The 21,006-nt window shown below is 40.0% G+C and overlaps 2 protein-coding genes across 15 annotated transcripts in view; both read right to left on the minus strand.

The window, feature by feature from the left end:
• LOC306663249 (zinc finger protein 124-like) overlaps positions 1-21,006 on the minus strand; it is a 368,872-nt gene that overhangs the window by 323,667 nt on the left and 24,199 nt on the right. For 9 of the 14 annotated variants that reach the window (XR_013764410.1, XR_013764411.1, XR_013764412.1 and 6 more), the window contains exons 2-4: positions 9,639-9,765; positions 9,310-9,370; positions 8,697-8,749 (exon numbers count right to left, since the gene is read on the minus strand). The exons of 1 other annotated variant lie outside the window; for it this stretch is intronic. Coding sequence is in view for 5 of the 13 variants with exons in the window: in XM_079143682.1 (XP_078999808.1) it covers positions 8,697-8,749; positions 9,310-9,370; positions 9,639-9,765 (241 nt within the window). In the remaining 8 variants the exon portion in view is untranslated. Of the gene's footprint in view, positions 1-1,399; positions 2,052-3,345; positions 4,631-8,696; positions 8,750-9,309; positions 9,371-9,638; positions 15,450-21,006 lie in introns of those variants that run through there. 4 more of the 14 variants (XR_013764404.1, XR_013764408.1, XM_079143685.1 and 1 more) reach the window with 3 other exon arrangements.
• LOC306663235 (uncharacterized protein) lies at positions 4,624-8,690 on the minus strand. Its single transcript, XM_079143650.1, has one exon. It carries the CDS (start codon positions 8,656-8,658, stop codon positions 7,267-7,269), a length of 1,392 nt encoding a protein of 463 aa, XP_078999776.1. The 5' UTR covers positions 8,659-8,690; the 3' UTR covers positions 4,624-7,266.

Below are 21,006 nucleotides of genomic sequence, written 5' to 3' on the forward strand. Positions count from 1 at the left end.
CGGCAGAGTGACAGGAAGCTTGTCCCGCCCTCTGCAGCAGGACTCCCTGCCCGCTGGGAACAGACCCTGGCGGGAAGGGTTCCTATTTCTCCTGGTGTAGAAGGCGGTGTCTGAATGGGAGTCACAGACGCCAGGGCTGCGTGGAAACTACCGTGCGGTCAGATCGGAAGCAATTTGAGAATACATTAAAATTTCAGATTGCATGACCTGCTGACCTGTGTTCTTTTGAGTGGAGGGCCTGAGTTTTGAAAAGGCCATGTTCAATCCCAATGTAATGTATATCTTTTAAGTAGCTTTAAATTTTCTAAAAGTCACATAAAAGCATTTGCAGAACTGGTAAAATACCTCAGGTATAGCTCAGTGGTGGAGTGTGTATCTACCAAAAGTAAGGCCCTGAGTTCCATCCCCAGCAAAATCCAATGATTCAAAAAGCCAGAAATAAACTCAGGTGACAGTGGATGTGATTCCCTTAATGCAATGCATGCAAAATACCATTGTTTTACTATGCAATCAGCACAACCAGTATGAATTAAGTACTCGTCCTTATGGTACTACTTCTTCAAAATTTAACTGTATTACAATCTTTAGGTAGAGTAGTGCTGACCATCCACACTCCATGTCCTCAGAAGCACAAACTACTTTCTTGTGGCTGTCACAGGACAGGTGCATGTCTGGGGTTTGTGAATCCCCTGATATCTGTCAGCACAAAAAGACTGAAACACCCACCTGTTTCATGCTCCAATAAAGGTGCATCACATCTGAATAATATGGAGAATAAGTCTAAGTACATTTCCCCCTATACTCAGTCCCCACCTCCACTCATCTGGCTGAAAATAAAGTTATTTTCATTAAAAGGCCCAGATTCGGTCAGAGTGAAGGAACACAAAAGAAACTGGCACCTGACCCCCCACCATAATGGTCAGCTGACCCCAATACAGTAAGCTCCTGGGAAATTCCCTACTCACATTGCTAAGCCACTCTAATGGATCTAATGGACCCCAAAACAATGTGTGCCAGAAATTACCCTCCTGTCCCGCCCTAAATGAGGCCTATATAAGCGAGACCCTGCCTTTTCATTCCCTGAAAATTAGCCACAACAGAGATTCAACCTATGGATTCCACCACTGTCTATTGAATAAACAAAAGCTTGCTGATCAGAGGTCTGCTCACACTTCCTACCTTCATCATGTGTGCATCATTTGTGCTATTATCTTCCCTGCCAGGAGTTCTCCTGCTCTCCAAGGAACACAGAATCAGAGCCCCAGGAGAGAACTGGAGCTGCATGCAAAATATCTCCAAAGGTTGACCACAGCTTCCCACCTGCTCCTTGGTGGTGGCCCAACCCCTCCCAGAGGTCACACAGCAAAAAAGAAAAAAAAAAAAAAAAAAAAAAAAAAAAGGAGAGGGAAACCCCAAGTCTTCATCTGTGTCCCCAGTTGACCCCCATGGTTTAGATGTATAGGGAGTAGATTACAAGAACACTTTCTCTGTTGTCTGAGCTTGACTCTAATCTTGAGGCTGTGGCTGATTCCTCTTCCCATGTGTGTAGTACCACATGACTATCAATCACATGTATAGATCTTCTCATGCATGTCTCTATGACTCAACACCTTCTAATAGGACATGCAACCTTAATCATGGGGAAGATGAAATCAGTGCCTTTGAGCTTCCTGTTGTTGACCAGGTAACTCCTAGAGGCCATGTTGAATCTTGGCCTCTCATCTGCACTGGGTCCATGTGTCAGGTAGCTATGACTGCAGAACAAAGCATTCCACAACTTACCAGTTCATGATTGGGCTGGTCAGCAATCTGGGCATAGTGGGGTCCACTCAGGCAAGTGTCCTACATGTAAACCAGGCAGCTCTGCTTTTGGGGGACAACTAGCTATAGATTGGGGCAACTGGGTTTTCCTCCCCATGATATCTCCTACTCCATCAGCAAACATATTCTTGCTTCTCATGGACATGGAGGTTCTGGTAAGATGACAAGAAGCACTCAAGACCTTTTGATGCAAGATGCAGAAGGAGACACTGTCACATTCATTGTGTTCTCTTGGATGCAGTAAAGAAGGAAAATGGGTCTGAACAGCATGGAGTACTGTTGTACTTGAATATTAGCTACCTTTCCATTTACTTACAGCTTCTTGGATTACTTTCAACTTTCTGTCTTACCTCTCTGGTGGACAGGACTTAAACTTCTGTTGTAAAATTCATTTCAATGCATTCTTTCTTACACTTTGGAGTAGAACTGCTTTCATTTTTATTTTGAGATTGTTCATTTTCAGTGTGAAAATCTTTTGTTTCTGTGTGTATTTGTCTTGTCATCTGCACTTTGCTGAGCTAAATGTGTCTAGTGTTGTGCGTGCTTATGTGGGTGTGAACTCCTTAGAAATTTTTACACATGCTTCCCATACAATCTCATTAGTTTCTCTTTGTTGTTCAATCTGCAAACATCCACTTAGATACTGAATACAAAGAGCAAACTCAGACACCCTGGTCTTATCATTCCCTGAGATATAAAGCACCCAGGTTTTACCTTCCATCATGCTGTCAATCTGAAGTTTTCCATAGATGCCTTTAGCATGTCTTAGAAGCCCCCCTGTAATTCAGGGGTGCTACAGGTTTTATCATGGATGAGCATTGGATTTAGCTAAACTTAATCTTGTCGAATTCGCTTTCATACTTTATGGCATTCTGATATGTGTTATATTGCTGTTGTTCTCTAAATCATACTTGTGCTCATGAGACAATTTTGCTTGGTTTCTAGTAATTGTTATACCTTGCTACATTCAACCTGTCTTTGTTTTTGAAGTTATGTGTCTACACTTATAAGAGATAAAGGCTTATGGTTTTCTTTAAGAGAGGTTATTGCCCATTATCCTGGTATCAGTTTATGCATATGATTTTCTCTTCCATTTAAAAGATAACCTTTATTGAGTGTCACATTGTTGTTTGGGATTTACAATATCATGAAACGTAATGCCATCACATTATAATATTGCTAACTCAATCTTATTAACCATGCATTACTTCACATGCTTATTTCTGTGGTGAGAACACCAAAGTCTACTCTCTGGGTGATTTTCAATAAAAATTGCATCCTTATCACCAGCCATGACCACATTTCACAAAGGATCTTTTGCATTTCCCCCAACTAAATGAAATTTTGTGCACTTTGAACATCTCCCTAAACTCCACCGTAGAACCGGATAATCAGTATTTTACCATCTGCTGTGTTTTGGAGTTCACCTTGAAGCACTTGTACTAATTTTGTTCCAACTATGGTAAAATTCAGTGGGGGCTGGACATTTATGTGAACATTTTAAATTTATGTGAACATTTTAAAGGAACTGTCTCTGTGACAGTTCCTTACACAGGGTCTGTTTCTTTGCATATAGACTTGTTAATATATTCTACATTCTCTTGTGTCTTCTTTCATCCCTTGCCTATCTGGTGATGTATTTATGAGATGTATTCCACTTTTCTAGACCTCTGTGGCAGTTGAGAAAGGACAATGTGGTTGAAAGAGAGTTTGGGCAGCCCATGCCTGATGTCTCAGGGTCTTCTGTGGTGGGATGGAGAAGATGATCTACTACACTTGATACTCATTTTCATTGTGTGAGTTAAATGACATGTAGAACACAAATTAGGGTTTTGAGTGTCAATTCCTGGTGGTCAGGAATGCTGAGCACCTGTTAGTCATTTTATGTCTTCTTCTAGAAACGTCTATGCAGGTCTTGGCCCAAGTCAGATCAGGTTAATAGATAATTTTCTTTTTTCTATTGACTTGCATGAGTTCCATGTACACATAGAAACAGTACCATAATGAGATATGTGGCTAATAAATATTTGTTTTTTTTTTCACCAGCTTGTTCCTTTGTTGTGCAGAATAATGTATTCGCTCGTTTGTTTTTATTCCCTTTTTCCTGGTGTCCTTTCCAAACAAATAATTGTTGAGACCTACACCAAAAGCTATTCTATTATACTATTTTCTAGTTTCATGTTATATCACAGGAATAGTACCTTAACCCTTTTAAGATGGTCTTCTTTGAAAAACTTTCTATTCAGGTTTTGGCCTATGTCAAATCAGGTTATTAGATTCTCTCAAATCAAGTCAAACAAGTTCCATGTACACATATTTTCTCAAAATTTATGTGAAATTTTTATTTCACCCATTTACATTTTTGTTATATGGAATGATTTCATTAAATACATTCATTTATTTTTCTTTGTATTCCTTGTGTTCTTCATGTCCTGTCCAGAGAAACTATGGCTAAGACAAATGCCAAGAGCTTTTCCACTGTGTGTTTCTCTAGGAGTTTTATTTTTATGTTGTCGCAGTCACCTCACACCTCTTAAGATGGTCATTATGAAAAAGTGGTACCAAAAATGGGCCAGAATATGAAGAAAAGAGAACATGTTTGAAATGGAGGTGGAGATATCAATTGATACAGACATCATGGGAAAGACTGTGCAGGTTCCTCAAAGGAAATGAAGATAGAGGTAATCATGACTCCACAGCCTGTCCTCCAGGTATACACAGAAAGGAAATGAAATCAGCCCTTGTCAGCATATCTGCATTCCAAGATTCACTTCAGCTTCACCAGCAGCCGCCAAGATGTAGAAATAAGCTAAACGTACAGTCAGGAAGATGGGATTAACAAAACTGTAGTAGGCCTGTCTGTGAATTTTCTTTAGCTTTTGAGAAGAACATGATGTCATTTGGGATGATGTGGATGAAATGTTAATACCTATGTGCTAAGTGAAATGAGCCAGTCCAAGAAAAACATTGCGTAAACTCTCTTATGCATGCGGTCTAAATTAGAAATGCAAACTTGTTTTCTGATGCTACAATTTGATTCTCTTCTGTCTGTTCTCCTACTGAGTTTTCTGTATTCATGTGTTTTCAGGATGATAGTTCTCATTCTTCTGTTACCAATGTAGGAAAGAAGTATTTCAGTAGGGTTGGTTTAGTGGTGCTTAATTCCCTCAGCTTCTGCACGTCTGGGAAACGACTGATTACCCTTCCTCTTTATTCATGCGTTTGTTTCGGTGGTACTGGGGCTTGAACCCAGGGGTTTTCTACCACTGAGTAGCATCACTGACCTTGTTGTTTTGCTCTCAGATAGGGCATCACTAAGTTCAGGAGACTAGCATCAAACCTGTGCTCTTCCTGCCTCGGTCTCGCCAGTGGGTAAGATCACAGTTGTGGACCACCATGGCTTTGGAGAGATGACTTTACAGTGTATGGTATTCTTGGTTGCCAGTTATTTTCTTTCACTATTTTCCATAGATCATCACCTTCTCTCCTGGCTTGTAAGGTTCCTGTGGGGAAATCTGCTCTAAGTCTAATGGCAATTCTGTTATAAGTCATTACGCATTTGTCTCTTGCTCTTTTAGAATTATTATTCTTGTACTTCTTGCATTTTGCTGTAATGTGCCTTCATAAAGGTCTGTTTTGGTGCTTTTTGCATCTTGATACCCTTACCTCTTTGGAAACTTGGGTTGTTTTGGCTATTATTTCATAAGGTATATTTTCAATGACACTCCCTTTTCCTTCAACTTCTGGGATTCTGAGAATGTGATCATTTGTTCACATATTATTATCCATAAGCCTACTAGACTTTCATTTATTTTAATTGCTTGTTTGGTTGGTTATTTGGTCTGACTGGGTAAATTCAAAAGACATCTCTTTAAGTTCAGAAGTTCTTTCATCTGCTGATTAAGTCTTTTGAGCAAAATTTCTATTAATTTGTTTTTAATGGTTACAGTTGCAAATTTCTCATTGCTTCTTTTTTGATATATTTTTTCATTGTTGATGAACTTTGATTTTATTCATTTATTTATATGCAGTGCTAAGAATTGAACCAAGTTTCTCACACATGCTGGGTAAGAAAAACAGAGCCACAATCTCAGCCCCGATAGGTTCTGTTTTGTGACTTCTATGTCTTTGGGGAATTTTCCATTCATAGCCCGAAGTTCTTTTACCCATTACTTCTTATCATTCGTGTATATTTGCTGACATCTGACTGATGATCAATCACCATTGTAAACTCTTTCTCGGGTTTTTCACAGCTGTCCCTCAAATGCAGATCTATTCCTGGGGAGGCATTTTCCTCATTGAAGGTGCCACGTTTCCACTCTTGATTCTGTGTCCAGTCACTGACATCTGCACCTCTGGTAAAATGCATGGAGCGGATTTTGTAGGAAGGATTTTTTATGTAGATGAACTATAGGATGTTAGTTGTACAGGTGCTTTGAATTTGGCTACAGGGAGCTAAAAAAATAGTCTGGGTGATTTCACTTTTTATTTATGTCCACATTGTGTGAGTGCCTTGATATTCTGACTACAGTTTGTAAAGGTAGTTACCCAACTTTTCAGTGAATGTAAGCATACAAAGTTGCATGTTCTCTGGCTCCAGGGCCAATACCTGATGGCACTGAAGCTTTTGGTGGCAACTCTACCATCTTGAAAACATCCCAAGACAAGAGCCCATGCAGCACTAGGGTTTTTGGCACCAGCACCTCAGGTCTGAAGTCTGTGGGCTGGGGAGACCATGGCTGTGCTTCTGATGATTGTGCTAGTTGTGTTTGGAAGGTCGGCACTGGTATCCATGCCCCTGGAGGTGGGAGGTGTGTGAGGGGGCAGCTCCATAGGTCCCATGGATTTTGAACAGGTGGTACAGAGGCCGTTGGTTTGAGATCTGCAATCCTGAACATGCAGAATATGGCTGAAAAGCCTTCAGTTCACGTGAGGCCCACTCAGGTCAGAAACCATCCTTTGGGGTTGGTAGTTACAATCCTAGGGTTACATTACAGAGTCAAGCTGAAGTGATGTCAAGGCTATTTTCAACAAGAGCACCAGCAGTCCCAAGGCCATTGGCTGGGTCTTTAACACAAAGGCTTTACCATATTGTTTACATTTATCAGAGGTCTCTCCAGTATGAGTTCGTTCTTGTACGTGAACAGAAGCAGAACTAGGGAAGGCTTTACCACGCCATGTGCATACACAGCATTCTTCTCCAGTATCAATATTTGTGTGTACACAAATTCCACAGGAACAAGTCTTTCCCACGTTGTTTATAACCACAAGGTTTTTCCCCAGTATGAGTTTTTTCATGTATTTGAAAATAAGCCAAACTTGTGAAGGTTTTACAATATTTACCCTCACAGGGCCTTTCTCCACTCTGATATTGTTCATGTATTTGAGGAAAAAGGAAAGAAAAAAATGAATGTTTTACCACAGTTATTTATATTCGTAAGGCTTCTATGCAGTGTGAATCTGTTCGTGCACATGAAGATAAGGAGGACCACTAAAAATTTTACCACATGGTTGGCATACAAAGGGATTATCCCCAGTATGAGATTTTTCATGGGAGTGAAGGTTACTGGATGAAGCAAAGGCTTTCCCACATTGTTTACATTCATAGGGCTTCTCTCCAGTATGAGTTTTTTCATGGGGGTGAAGGTTACCGGACGAAGCAAAGGCTTTCCCACATTGTTTACATTCATAGGGCTTCTCTCCAGTGTGAGTTCTTTCATGGATTTTAAGGCAACCAGAACTACTGAAGGCTTTCCCACATTGTTTGCATTCATACGGCTTCTCTCCAGTATGAGTTCTATCATGTATTTTCAGACAAGTAGAACTACTGAAGGCTTTCCCACATTGTTTGCATTCATAGGGCTTCTCTCCAGTATGAGTTCTATCATGTATTTTAAGGCAAGTAGAACTACTGAAGGCTTTCCCACATTGTTTGCATTCATAGGGTTTCTCTCCAGTATGAGTTCTTTCATGTATTCTAAGGCAAGTAGAACTACTGAAGGCTTTCCCACAGTGTTTACATTCATAGGGTTTCTCTCCAGTATGAGTTCGTTTATGTATTTGAAGGTAAGAGGACATAGTGAAGGCTTTCCCACATTGTTTACATTGATAGGGCTTCTCTCCTGTATGAGTTCGTTCATGTATTCGAAGGTAAGAGAAACTACCAAGAGATTTTCCACATTGTTTGCATTCATAGGGCTTCTTTCCTGTATGAGTTCGTTCATGTGTGTGAAGCTGACTGGACTGAGTGAAGGCTTTGCCACACTGCTTACAGTCATAGGGCTTCTCTCCAGTATGAGTTCGCTCATGTATTTGAAGGGAAGAGGAAGTAGTGAAGGCTTTTCCACATTGTTTACATTCATAGGGCTTCTCTCCCGTATGAGTTCGTTTATGTATTTGAAGGTAAGAGGAAGTACTGAAGGCTTTTCCACATTGTTTACATTCATAGGGCTTCTCTCCTGTATGAGTTCGTTCATGTATTTGAAGGGAAGAGGAAGTAGTGAAGGCTTTTCCACATTGTTTACATCTATGAGGTTTCTCCACATTATGAGTTTGCTCATGTACTTTAAGGTCAGCCAAACTAATAAAACCTTCCCAACAATGCTTACATCTGCAAGCTGTCTCTCCAGAATGAGAAACATGAATGTAATGGAAGTAATTTGAACTAGCAAAGGACTTCCCACCTTGCTTACATCCATATAACTTCTCTCTAGTATAAGATTGTTGATATTTTTCAAAACACCTGGAAGAACTGAACTCTTCTCCACATGTCAAACATCCATATGTTCCATTTACGGTGTACACTGACACTTTTCTTTGAACATTTGAGAGAGACATGAAGGATTTTCTGTTCCGTTTAAGTTCATATGGCTTACCTCCACACTCCTCATTCTCATGTGGTTTGTTTGCAGAGTGAGATATGATGGGCCTGTTAAGGAAAGAAAGATATATGAAGATTGCTGCACAAACCACTTTCACATGGACTTTCTAGCAGGAATGTCCCCTTAAGAGTAAAATTTGGAATCTCACTGAAAGGTTTTCTGCAATGAGTACATTTTTTAATTTTTCCAGCACCTACCATATGACTTCTGTTAAAAAAAAATTACATGGACAATATATGATTGGCTCATTAATACTCTGATGTTTATTCGTAGGCATTGGATTAACACTATTACCAAATTCAGGGAATGTTACTGGTTTTCTGTCATGTCTATAATGTTTGAAAGTCAATGCCAGGATTAGTTCACAACATGGCTTCTCCATAGGTACTACTAAAACAGTAGTACTATAAAGGCAGTTAAATAGCACTGTCAAAATTTCAATTATATTAGAACCACTAAACATGTATCTCACATTAAAGTTCAGATTTGGTAAAAACAGAATAACTATAATTCGTACCATGCTTGTTTTATTTGTTTGTTTGTAAAATTAGAAGACATGCTAAAATTCCCTCAAGGCACTCTGTTTCCTCTTATGAGTACAAATTACCTGAGATCTCTTCTGGGATTTGTGTTCTGATCTTCAAAGTTCTGGTCCTCCCATTTGTCTCCTAAAATATAGACCCAGAACAGTCATTATGAATCAGCATCACTTCAGAATGAATGGGATTGAAAATGTGGACAATGGTAATGCAACAATAAAAATTATGTAAACAAGGGGATAAAAAAGAATTATGGTGTTTATACTGCTCAGTATGATGACATTAGACTGAATTTATTTCCCAAAGTACTCCCTTTACACATTTGAAATCAATGAGGAAAAAATAAAAACCTCCCATGTGCTCTGTATTTGATTATGTAATGAAACATCATCCTTACCTATAGAAGCCAGGTTTCTAAGGACTTCCTGCATCACATCTCTGTGAAGATTCTTCTGGGAAGGATCCAGCAAAGCCCATTCCTCCTGGGTGAAGTTCACAGCCACATCCTCAAAGACCACTGAGTTCTAAAATGTCCCACAAAAATGTAGGGCAGGTCAGGAGAAACTGGCAACATGAGGGCTCTATTTTCAACATGTGAGATGTTCTCACAATTCTGTGTTCTCCAAATATTTATTTCATTATTTGGTGATTTAGCTTTGTACTCTCTCTCTGCACTCACTTCCCCAAACAAGCATTCTAACATAAGACTTAAAACTATCCAGAACAGCATCATTAGAGGAAAAACACCCTTCTTGTTTTAGAGTTCGTGGAGTAAAGTTTGCTTATAGGTCACCCCTAACATGTTTGCAGGCTGCATGTCTACTACATGGAACAATGAAGCCCTAATATCTCCTTTGCAGAAGAGAGTGAATATGAATATTAGTTCTCCTGACAGTATGTATCCTTAAAAATCCCTGATGACAAAGTGGTACTCTAACTGGTAGGGGGAGCTAAAAATTTGGAAGGGATCCTGATGTGTTATGGAACATAATATTCATGCATGGTAGCCCATGAAGAAAAATGGAGAGAGGTGCAGCTTGGGAGGAGGGAGAGAAAACTAGCCAAGGATTAACCTCCTAGCAGACCCTTTCCTGGTAAGGATGGGCCCTGGGGGAAAGGAACAGATACTGAATGCTGGGCCCTATAACCTAGACCTCACCCCATGGAAAATTAGTCCTACCCTATAAAACCAAAATCCCCTCTGTAACTGAGGGCCATTTTTGCATCAGATGCCAAAGTCTGTGAATGAATAAAGGCTTCTCTGAATCCACTGAGGTCTGCATCCCATCCTTTTGAGTTTACAGATCCAACACCAAACTAAGCATTTACACTGACTCACGGTGCTTGAAGTGTAGGTAAGCAACGCAGTATTTAACTAAATGTTTGCTTTCCTACAGAAATTCTGTTATTTTGTTCTTTTACATTAGAACCTCAAATATCAAGGTTCCCTCACCCATCAAAAGAAAAAAAAAAAAAAAAAAAAGAACAATCTTTTGAGTGAGCAAAGTGTCTAGGAATAGGAACTTCCCTATTAGACAGCATTTCATTCAGGTGATCACAGCATGGTAATTGGGGATTGAACTCACCCTATGTGACTACACCAAGAGAACAAGTAGAATTGGTAGGTACTTCACTCCTGATCAAATTTAACCAACTAGTAAACAAGAACTGTGATCAATAAACAATTTGATAATTTCTTCCAATTAATATCAAAATGCAAATGGATAAGTGTCGGATACCTTTTCTGACATTTAAAAACCATCCCCAGTCATCAACAGAAAGTCCTTTTCCAAGCCCAATAGGAAGAAGAAATGTGTAACACCTATTAAGGTCCTAGACAGCAGCAGACTGTGGGCTTATCCAGTACACAGTCCTGTGCCATATAACAATGTTTTACTCAAAAACAATTTGGTTCATAATGGGTTACACATATGGTGATCATTAATAAAGAGTTACTATCAGGTTTGTGGGGGTGGTGGGACAACCCAACCTAATACATGATCACCTTCGGTGTCTTCTAAAGGAAATGCTGTGCAGGGCTCTGGCCTAGGAAGCATCATCACCACAGAGTCTAGATATGTAATAGGGGACTCATTCGAGCATTGTGTAAATACACTACGGTGTTTGTACAATGGGGAGGCAACCTAAAAATTAAGTTCCGCAATGTTTACGTGATCTGTGACTGTAATTAACTATTAAATTATACAACTGGACACACATAAGAGTAGCTGAGAGATAAACCAAGAGATGAACCAAGAAAAAAGGAAATTTTCAGTGGCTGGAAATCCATATAAAAATTGACTAATGACATGAAAATTGTTGTAGAGGAGTGGAACATTACATAAAATTTTAAACATATGTCAAGACAAACTGCTATCCAATTGAAAAATGGATATTATTTCCCTCAATTTGTGGACAAATAATTCATTACACATTGTGATGTGAAATACAAACTAAAACATTTTCAGAGAATATTGTTCTAGAGAAATATGAAAAACAATTTTACATAGAGTAAGCAACAATGAAGAAGAATGAGAAATTCAAATATATTAAATTTATAAGAATTAAAAGCTGAAAGAAAGTGGAGGAGAAACCTGGAATACATGCAACATCAGTGAGTCACAATATCAGACCTTAAACTACACTACAGAGCAACAGTAACAAAAATGGGATGGATATGGCACCAAAACAGACCTGTAGACCAGGAGTACAAAATAGAAGACACAGAGACAAACCCACATAAATACAGTTACCTCATACTAAACAAAGGTGCCAAAAACATACAATGGAGAAAACCAATGGTGCTGGAATAACTGGAAATCCATATGTAGCAAAATGAAATTAAACCGCTATCTCTCACCCTGCACAAAACTCACCTCAAAGTAGATCAAAGACTAGAACAGAGACCCCGTTCCTAAGAGAAGAAAAAGTAGACGCAAACCTTCACCATGTCATCTTAGGACATGACTTCCTTAACAGGACCCCTAAAGCACACGAAGTAAAATTAAGAATCAATAAATGGGATGATTTCAAACTAAAAAAGTTTCCTCTCAGCAAAGGAAATAATCAGTAACATGAAGAGAGAGCATACAGAGTGAGAGAAAATCTTTACCACAAGCACTTCACATAGAGCACCAATCTCCAGGATATATAAAGAATTCAAAGAACATAAAAAAAAAAAAAAAAAAGTAACTCAATCAATATATGGGCTAAGCAACTGAACAGACACACTTCACAGAAGATGAAATACGATGGATTGGTGAACATATGAAAAAGTGTTCATCACCTCTAGCAATTAGAGAAATACAAATCAAAACTACTATAAAAGTCCATCTAACTCCAGTCAGACTGGAAATTACCAAGAATTCAAGCAATAACAGGTGTTGGTGAGGATGTGGGGAAAAGGTACACTCACACATTGTTGGTGGAACTGCAGATTGGTGCACCATTGTGGAAAGCAGTATGGAGAATCCTAAGAAAACTTGGAATGGAAGCACCATTGGCCAAGTTAACCCACTTCTTGCTTTATACTCAAAGGACTAAAAATCAGCATAACACAGTGACACAGCCACATCAATATTTATAGCAGCTCAGATCACAATAGCTAACCTATGGAACCAACCTAGATGCTCCTGAAGAGATGAATGGATAAATAAAATGAGGTGCAAATACACAATAGAATATTACTCAGACGTAAAGAAGAGTGAAGTTATGACATTTGCAGGTAAATGGAGAGAACTAGAAAATATCGTGCTAAGTGAAATAAGCCAATCTCAAGAAAACAAAGGCTAAATGTTTCCTCTGATAAGCAGATGCTGATCCATAGTGGGGGATGGGTAGGGAAGAATGAAGGAACTTTGGATTGAACAGAGGGGAGTGAGTGGAGGAATGGGGTCAGTGGCAAGGGGAAGGATGGTAGACTGGGACTGACGTTAATACCTTATATGCTTGTATGATTACACTCCTGGTGCGACACAGTCCCATGTATAGAATAAGAAGTTGCGCTCCATTTCTGTAAATATGTCAAAATGCACTCTACTGCCATGTATGACTAATCAGAACAAATAAAGCAGATTAAAAAATTTAAAAAACAAAATTACAGAGCACAAGTCTCACAATCTTGGAATTGGGAATGGTTTATGGGATGTTATATCATCCACGTGATTCATGAAAGAACAGTAGATGAACATGATTTTACCAAAAACAGCTTTCAGTCCTGTCATCTGCAGCAATGAGTCTGGAACTGCAGGACAGCAGCTAAGTGAAATAAGCCAGGCACAGAGACACACCATGTGCTCTCACTCACATGGGAGCTGCAATTTGATTACACAGTACTCACAAGAGGTAAGGAAGAGAGGGAAAGGAGTAAATGGTGTGGCATCAGGGACCAGAATGTGCTCAGGAGGAGTCAGCAGGACTACCTTCCAGCACAGAAGGAGGACCACAGTGCACAGTATGTCACTGTGCATTTCAAATGAAGCTGGGGAAGTGGTCCACAGACACCAAGAAAGGACAAATGTTAGGAGAAGGCAGAACATATTCTCTGATCTGATCAAGACCCACTGGGACAGGTATGTAGCTAGCTCACTGCACCTCATCAGTATGTGAAATTTAAATGTGAATGAAGACCAAAAAATGAAAACTTTGTCCTTTGTGGACACCATAAGCAGAGTGAAATAGAACCCAAAAAAACTGCAGAAAATACTTGTGCATCAGGCTTCTGGAGAGATGGTGATACCTGGAAAGAATGAAGATAAAGCAGCTGACCAAGTTCAACGAGTTGCCAGGTGCAGGGGCCCACACCTGAAATCCTAGCGGTTTGGGAGGCTGAGACAATAGGATCACAAGTTCAAACCAGTCTCACCAAAAGCAACACCCTAAGTAACTCAGTGAGACCAATCTCTAAATAAAATATAAAAGAGGGATGGGAATGTGGCTCAGTGGTCAAGTGTCCTGAGTTCAATCCCTAGTACCCACCCCTCTTCCAAAAAAAAAAAAAAAAATGCTCAACCCATCTTCACAACATACAAACATAAACACCCACACACCTAGAAAAGAAGGAAAAACCCTGAGAAGCCACAGGGATCTACAAAACCTGAGGCTATGCTGCAGGACCAAAGGCTCTCTCCATGACAAAAAAAAAAAAAAAAAGAAGTCAAGGATGCCTGCTCTCACCACCTCTAGACAGCACAGCAAGAGGGTGCTACCAGGGAAACCAGGAGGACCGTCACGGTGTTCAGAACCCAGGGCAAACTCACACAGCCCCACACACTGAGGCAAAGTCAAGGACTTTGTCAAGCAGATACTGGTGGGTGCAGGAAACACAGACTCAGACTCACTCACCTGCAGAGACAGCAGCCACAGGCACCAAGATGGGAGGAGGCAGTGCAGCCTCTGCACCTTCACCCCCTCTCCCCACCAACAGTGACCATCTCACACGGTGCACATTTGACTTGAATTTTTGGCTTCCTGCTCCCTAGAGTTACTGCAAGTAACTCTACAGGGCATTTGATGGGGTTTCTCACGGTTGCACCTACCCTGCTACACGGGGGAGTTCAACTCCTGGGAAGTCGTGGGCTCTAACACATATGAATATACACAGGTCTCACACACCTCCTCACAGGCCCAGGACCACTCGACTTTCACAGGCTGAAGTGATCAACCCCACCTCCTACGTCACAGCAGTGGCTCCTGAACCCCAAGGCATTTCCAAAAGTTAGGGTAAACCGCTTGGGTTCACAATACAGGTCTATGCAAAATCCTGCACTGCGACATTTACAGCTGCAGTACTCACGATATTTAAAACCTGGAAACTCCCAAGAGGACGATTTTTTCCCAAGGTCAGCAGTGAAAAAAATCAATATGCAACAATAATAATCAATCAATAATCAAGAATAACATTCTGTACACCTGATATACTGAAAGGAAATTAACAGAAAAGTTCATTTACAATGGTACATCAGAAATACAGAAAAAATAAAATAATACATAATAAGCATGAAATATATACATAATAAATAACATAATAGAAAATTATAAAATTTATTTTCTAAACTGCTATCCTTGTTGGAAAAGTCAAAAGATCCAAATAAATGAAAAACCATCCCATGCTCATGAATGAAAAGTTTAATGTTATTGAGGTAGTGATACTCCCAAAAGAATCTACACATTCTACTTATTGCCAATCAGAATTGTAGGTGATGAGTTCTCAGTAATCCAAGCAGTTCCAGAGGCTGAGGCAGGAGGATTGCAAGTTCATAGCCAGTCTCAGCAAAAACAAGGCTCTAAGCAATACAGTGACACCCTGTCTCTAAAGAAAATACAAAATAGGACTGGGGATATGGCTCAGTGGTCGAGTGCCTCTTGGTTCCATCCCCAGGAGCACCCCAAAAATTGAAAACATCACAGGACATTGGAAATGGCCCCAAATAGCACACAATGTTGAAAAAGACAATAGCAGTTTGATTAGCACCTCATGAGTGCAAAACCTGCCTCAAGCAACAGTAACCAGGGTGTAGTCATGACACCAGGAGTGCCATGTGGATGAGAAATCACAACAGCTCAGGGAGCAGGAGGGCAGCAAAGTCAGTGCGAGCTGCTTCACACTGAAACACAGAAATCCAAGAACCACTGTGACTCTGCAACAGTCTCAAATATCACACAACTGCATGACACAGCTCCTGTGAAACTTGGTTGGCAGCCTCGGGAGGATTCGCCTGTCCTGCTGAAAACCCTGAGACTCAGCACTAAAGTACAGCAGCACCCTGAGTGCCCATGTGAAATCCACCTGCTGCAGGGACCCCGTCACACCACAGTTCACAGTTCACAATTCACAATATCCAGGTATTGAACCAGCCCAGGTGCCCATCAACAGATGAAAGGATAAAGAAAATGTGGTGTATACGCACAATGGAATTTTACACGGTCATAAAGAATGAACTTTTGTCATGGGCATGAAAATGGGCGAACCTGGATGACAACAGGCTGAGTGAAATAAGTGAGAATCAGATGTTGGACATCTCAACTCATCCGTGGGAGGTACAGCAACATAAAGAAGAAACTGGGAGATCCAAGGTGGCGGACTAGAGGGAGGCTGCATTCCTGTCACTCTGTAACTTGGGTTTCAAGCAGAGTACATCTGTTTCTCTGTGAGACAGTCTTTGCTGCTTATCGATCCCCTGCTGTTTACCCGATTTGTTCACTGTGAGCACCTGCAGTCTGCCAGCACATCAACTACTTTCTGAGTATAGATTGCTCACTGACTGGTGCCTATCACTTGCCATTTGCCTGCCTCTTGCCTGCCCATCACCTGCATTTCACTGACCCATCACCCACCACCTGAGGTCCACCTGTGGATGGTCCGCCAGTAGCCAGCAGACTGACCACACACCGGCAGTGGATCACCAGATGCCTGCTGTTGTCTGGAAGTCCACTGTCTCAGAACTTACAGGTTTGGTTACACATGGCTGCCACCATTTTGAGACAACAGCCAGGACCTGTACGACCCCCCGGTGGACTGACCAAGCCCCAGCTCCAGGACCCCTGAACCAAACCAACTACACCTCGCATGTAGAATCCCTGCCTGACCAACTGCACCCCACCTCTGAGACCCTCAGCTGACCATGCCCATGCTATGAGCTGCAGCTCCCCATTGGCCAACATATTTGGAAGCCAAAGCGGCCATCTTGGATTACCCTGGAAGTGGTAGCTCCCATCTTTAGGAGGGGTAAATCCCGTCTTGAGATGCCTGCTGCAGACTGGAAGTTCACTGCCAGGTTCCTCTCATACGTCAGCCTACTGAAGACTGGGAAGTATATGACTGTTAAAGTGTAGATCTTTTGTTCTTTGTTTTTTTCTTCCTTTTTGAAAAATTTTAAGTTTTTATTTCTTTACTTTGATTGCTCTATTTTTCTTTTGTTTACCTGTTTCCTCAGAGTCTCTTTCTCCCTTTTCTCATGCTCACAATCAACTCATTTTGATTATACCTTCACTCCTTCTACAATCTAGAACTTCTATACACTCTTTTCTTATCCCATTAACAGCTAAATCCTACACCCCTCCCCATCCTCTTTGTCCTCCATTACAAACTACAGACCTTATTGCAAATCCATTTGTTATAATGAAGATAATAATTGAACTCATTCTGTTTATTATGACAATATTGTTAAAGGCTTCATATGGGCTATTTGGTTTAGGCCTGCATATTGTCTGTACCGGGCACTGCTAATATTGATCTCCCCATTAAGAAAAGGTTTCAGAAACCTACAGGGTCACTATAAGCTTCTAGGGGGAAAAATGCAATACCCCAGATCTGCACTGCAAGAGGGGAAGATACATGAAGAACATGTAAAAACGAGAAAAGAAAATGATAAAAGCAAACCCAGATTCTATTCTAGTAGAATCCAGTGACAGTATGTTAGAAGAAATGTCAGAAATGGAGTTCAGAATATACATAATTAAAATGATTCATGAAGCAAAGGATGAGATAACAGAGCAAATGAAGGCAATGAATGATTATATCAATAAAGACTTGAAAGACCAACTGCAGGAAACAAAAAGACCATTTCAACAAAGAAATAGAGATTCTCAACAAAACAAAACAAAACAACAACATCAACAACAACAACAAAAACGAAGAGAAGTCCTTGAAATGAAGGAAACAATAAACCAAATAAAAATCTCAATGGAAAGCATCACCAGCAGACTAGATCACTTGGAAGACAGAACCTTAGACAATGAAGAAAAAGATATTTAATCTTGAAAACAAAGTTGCCCAAATACAGAAGATGGTAAGAAATTGAGAATGGAAACTTCAAGAACTATGGGACATCATGAAAAGACCAAATTTAAGAATTATTGGGATTGAGGAAGGCACAGAGATACAAACCAAAGGAATGAACAACCTATTCAATGAAATAATATCAGAAAAGTGCACAAACATGAAGAATAAAATGAAAAATCAAATACGAGAGGCTTACAGAACACCAACTGCACAAAATTGCAAAAGATCCACACCAAGGCATATTACAATGAAAATGCCTAACATACGAAATAAAGATAGAATTTTGAAGGCTGTGAGAGAAAATCATCAGATTACATATAGAGGGAAACCAATATAGATATCAGAAGATTTCTTAGTCCAGACCCTAAAAGATAGAAGGGCCTGGAACAACATATTTCAAGCTCTGAAAGAACATGGCTATTCACCAAGAATCCTATAACCAGAAAAACTAACCTTCAGATTTGAAGATGAAATGAAAACCTTCCATGATTAAAAAAAAAGAAAAAGAATTTACAAATAGAAAGTCTATACTACAGAACATTCTCAGCAAAATATTCCAAGAGGAGGAAATGAAAAACAACAATGTAAGGCAGCAAAGGGAGGAACTACCTTGAAGGAAAAGTCAATCAAAGGGGAAACCAAGTCAAATTAAAACCAAAAACAAGCCCAAGTGACTGCGAATACAATCATATCTCAGTAGTAACCCTGAAAGTTAATGGCCTAAACTCACCAATCAAAAGACATACACTGGTATATTGGATTAAAAAGAAAGACCCAACAATATGCTGCCTTCAAGAGACTCATCTCATGGAAAAAGACAACCACAGACTAAAAGTGAAAGGATGGGAAAAAACCCACCACGCATACAGACTCAGTAAAAAAGCGGGGGTTTCCATCCTTATTTCAGATAAAGTGGACTTCAAGCCAAAGTTAGTTGGAAGGGATATAAAAGGACACTTCATACTGCTTAAGGGAACCATAAATCAGGAAGACATAATGATCATAAATATTTATGCCCCAAACAACAGTGCATCCATGTACATCAAACAAATCCTTCTCAATTCCAGGAATCAAATACACCACAACACAATAATTCTGGGTGAATTTAACACACTGCTGTCACCACTGGATAGATCTTCCAAACAAAAAGTAAACAAAGAAACCTTAAAACTCAACACAATCAATAACTTACACTTAAGAGACATATATAAGATATTCTATCCATCAAAGAGCGAATACCCTATCTTCTCAGCAGCACATGGAACCTTCTCTAAAATAGACCATATGTTATGCTACAAAGCAGCCCTGAGTAAATGCAAAAAAATACAGATACTACCTTGTGTTCTATCGGATCATAATGGAATGAAATTAGAAATCAATGACAACATAAAAAACAGAAATTGCTCCAACACCTGGAGACTAAATATGATATTGAAGAAGCATGGATAACAGAAAACATCAGGGAAGAGATGAAAAAATTCTTAGAGGTAAATGAGAATGACGACACAACATATCAAAATCTGTGAGACACTATGAAAGTGGTACTAAGAGGAAAATTCATTTCATGGAGCACATTCAAGAAAAGAATAAAAAGTCAACAACTAAATGACCTAATATTACATCTCAAAGCCCTGGAAAAAGAAGAACAGAATAACAGCAAAAGTAGTAGAAGACAGGAAATAGTTAAAATCAGAGGTGAAATCAATAAAATTGAAATAAAACAAACAATTCCAAAAATTGACAAAACAAAAAGTTGGTTCTTTGAAAAAGTAAACAAAATAGACAAACCCTTAGTCACAGTAACAAAGAGAAAGAGAGAGAAAACTCAAATTACTAAAATTCATGATGAAAAAGGAAGTATCACGGCAGACATCACTTAACTATATAACATAATAAAAAGTTACTTTGAAAATCTATGTTCCTGTAAGGGATCCCATGGAAACCACGCCGGACACGGAAATCACATAAGGGAATGTATTAAGCAAACAGAGTGTCTCCCTGCAGGGTGAGAAAGAAAACGAGAGGAAAAGAGAAAGGAAAGAGAAAGGGCATGTGCTAGAGAGAGTGGAAAGCGAGGAGGAGGAAAAGCAAGTGTGTAGGAGAGAAAAGCAAGAGAGGAAAGATGGCGGTTGAATTCTGCCGGGCTAACAGGGGACCAATAATGGAGAAGGATACTGGCAAGCTGACTGATGAACCAATAGCTAGCTAGGATGTTCACAGATTGACAAGTGGTTGGGAGGCGGGGAAAATGGCTGCGTCGGAAAGGAGAGGGGAACAGCTTTATACATTACATTCCCCCGTTTCTGTTTTTATAAGAAAATCTTTTGCTCTCTAGTTCTTTCCAAAGCCTTCTCTCTCCTTCCTGCCTAAGTGACTGGGGCTGGTTTTGCAGGTGAGATGTACAAAGTCCATTCTCCTTACAAACTTCCAAAGGCAGATGGTTTTCATGGACTTCATTTCTTCAATTTGACTGATCCCCTATTTCTACACTAACTGCCTGTCCCCAATTCTGGCTTCATTCACCCCTCTAATTTTAGGAACTCCTTTGCTGTAGGGAAAGGGGCTCAATGACCACTCTGCCTTCTTCGAGCTGAAAGCGGGCAGCGTGGGGCAAGCAGTTTGGAGTTCCCTTTTTAGAAATCAGGTCAATTGAGGGGTCTGAGGTAGAAGTCCGGTTGGGGAAGAGCAGGTTGTAAAGGCATGTGGGGATGGGTGCTTCTATGAGAGAAGAAAACAAACAAACAAACAAAAAAAAGACATGAGTACTGAAATGAGATGATACAATATAAATGTTGCAGAATCTGGAACATGCCAATGCATATCATAAAAGATGACAGAAGTCAGTAATTCCTCACCAGGGAGTGGAAGAACTGAGAAGTTGTTCCCATAACAAGGCCTAGCAAAGGCTGGAGAGGACAAGGCCTTTATTTGGGAACTTTAACATTGTCCAGGTTATCAGGAATGTAAACAGAGCATTTAGTAG

Source organism: Sciurus vulgaris (genome assembly GCF_902686455.1).
Source record: "Sciurus vulgaris genome assembly, chromosome: 6".
NCBI classification, from domain to species: domain Eukaryota; kingdom Metazoa; phylum Chordata; class Mammalia; order Rodentia; family Sciuridae; genus Sciurus; species Sciurus vulgaris.

Excerpts from the sequence above, each read along its gene's own strand:
- LOC306663235 (XM_079143650.1), bottom strand. The coding sequence starts at position 8,658 with ATGTCTCTCTCAAATGTTCAAAGAAAAGTGTCAGTGTACACCGTAAAT.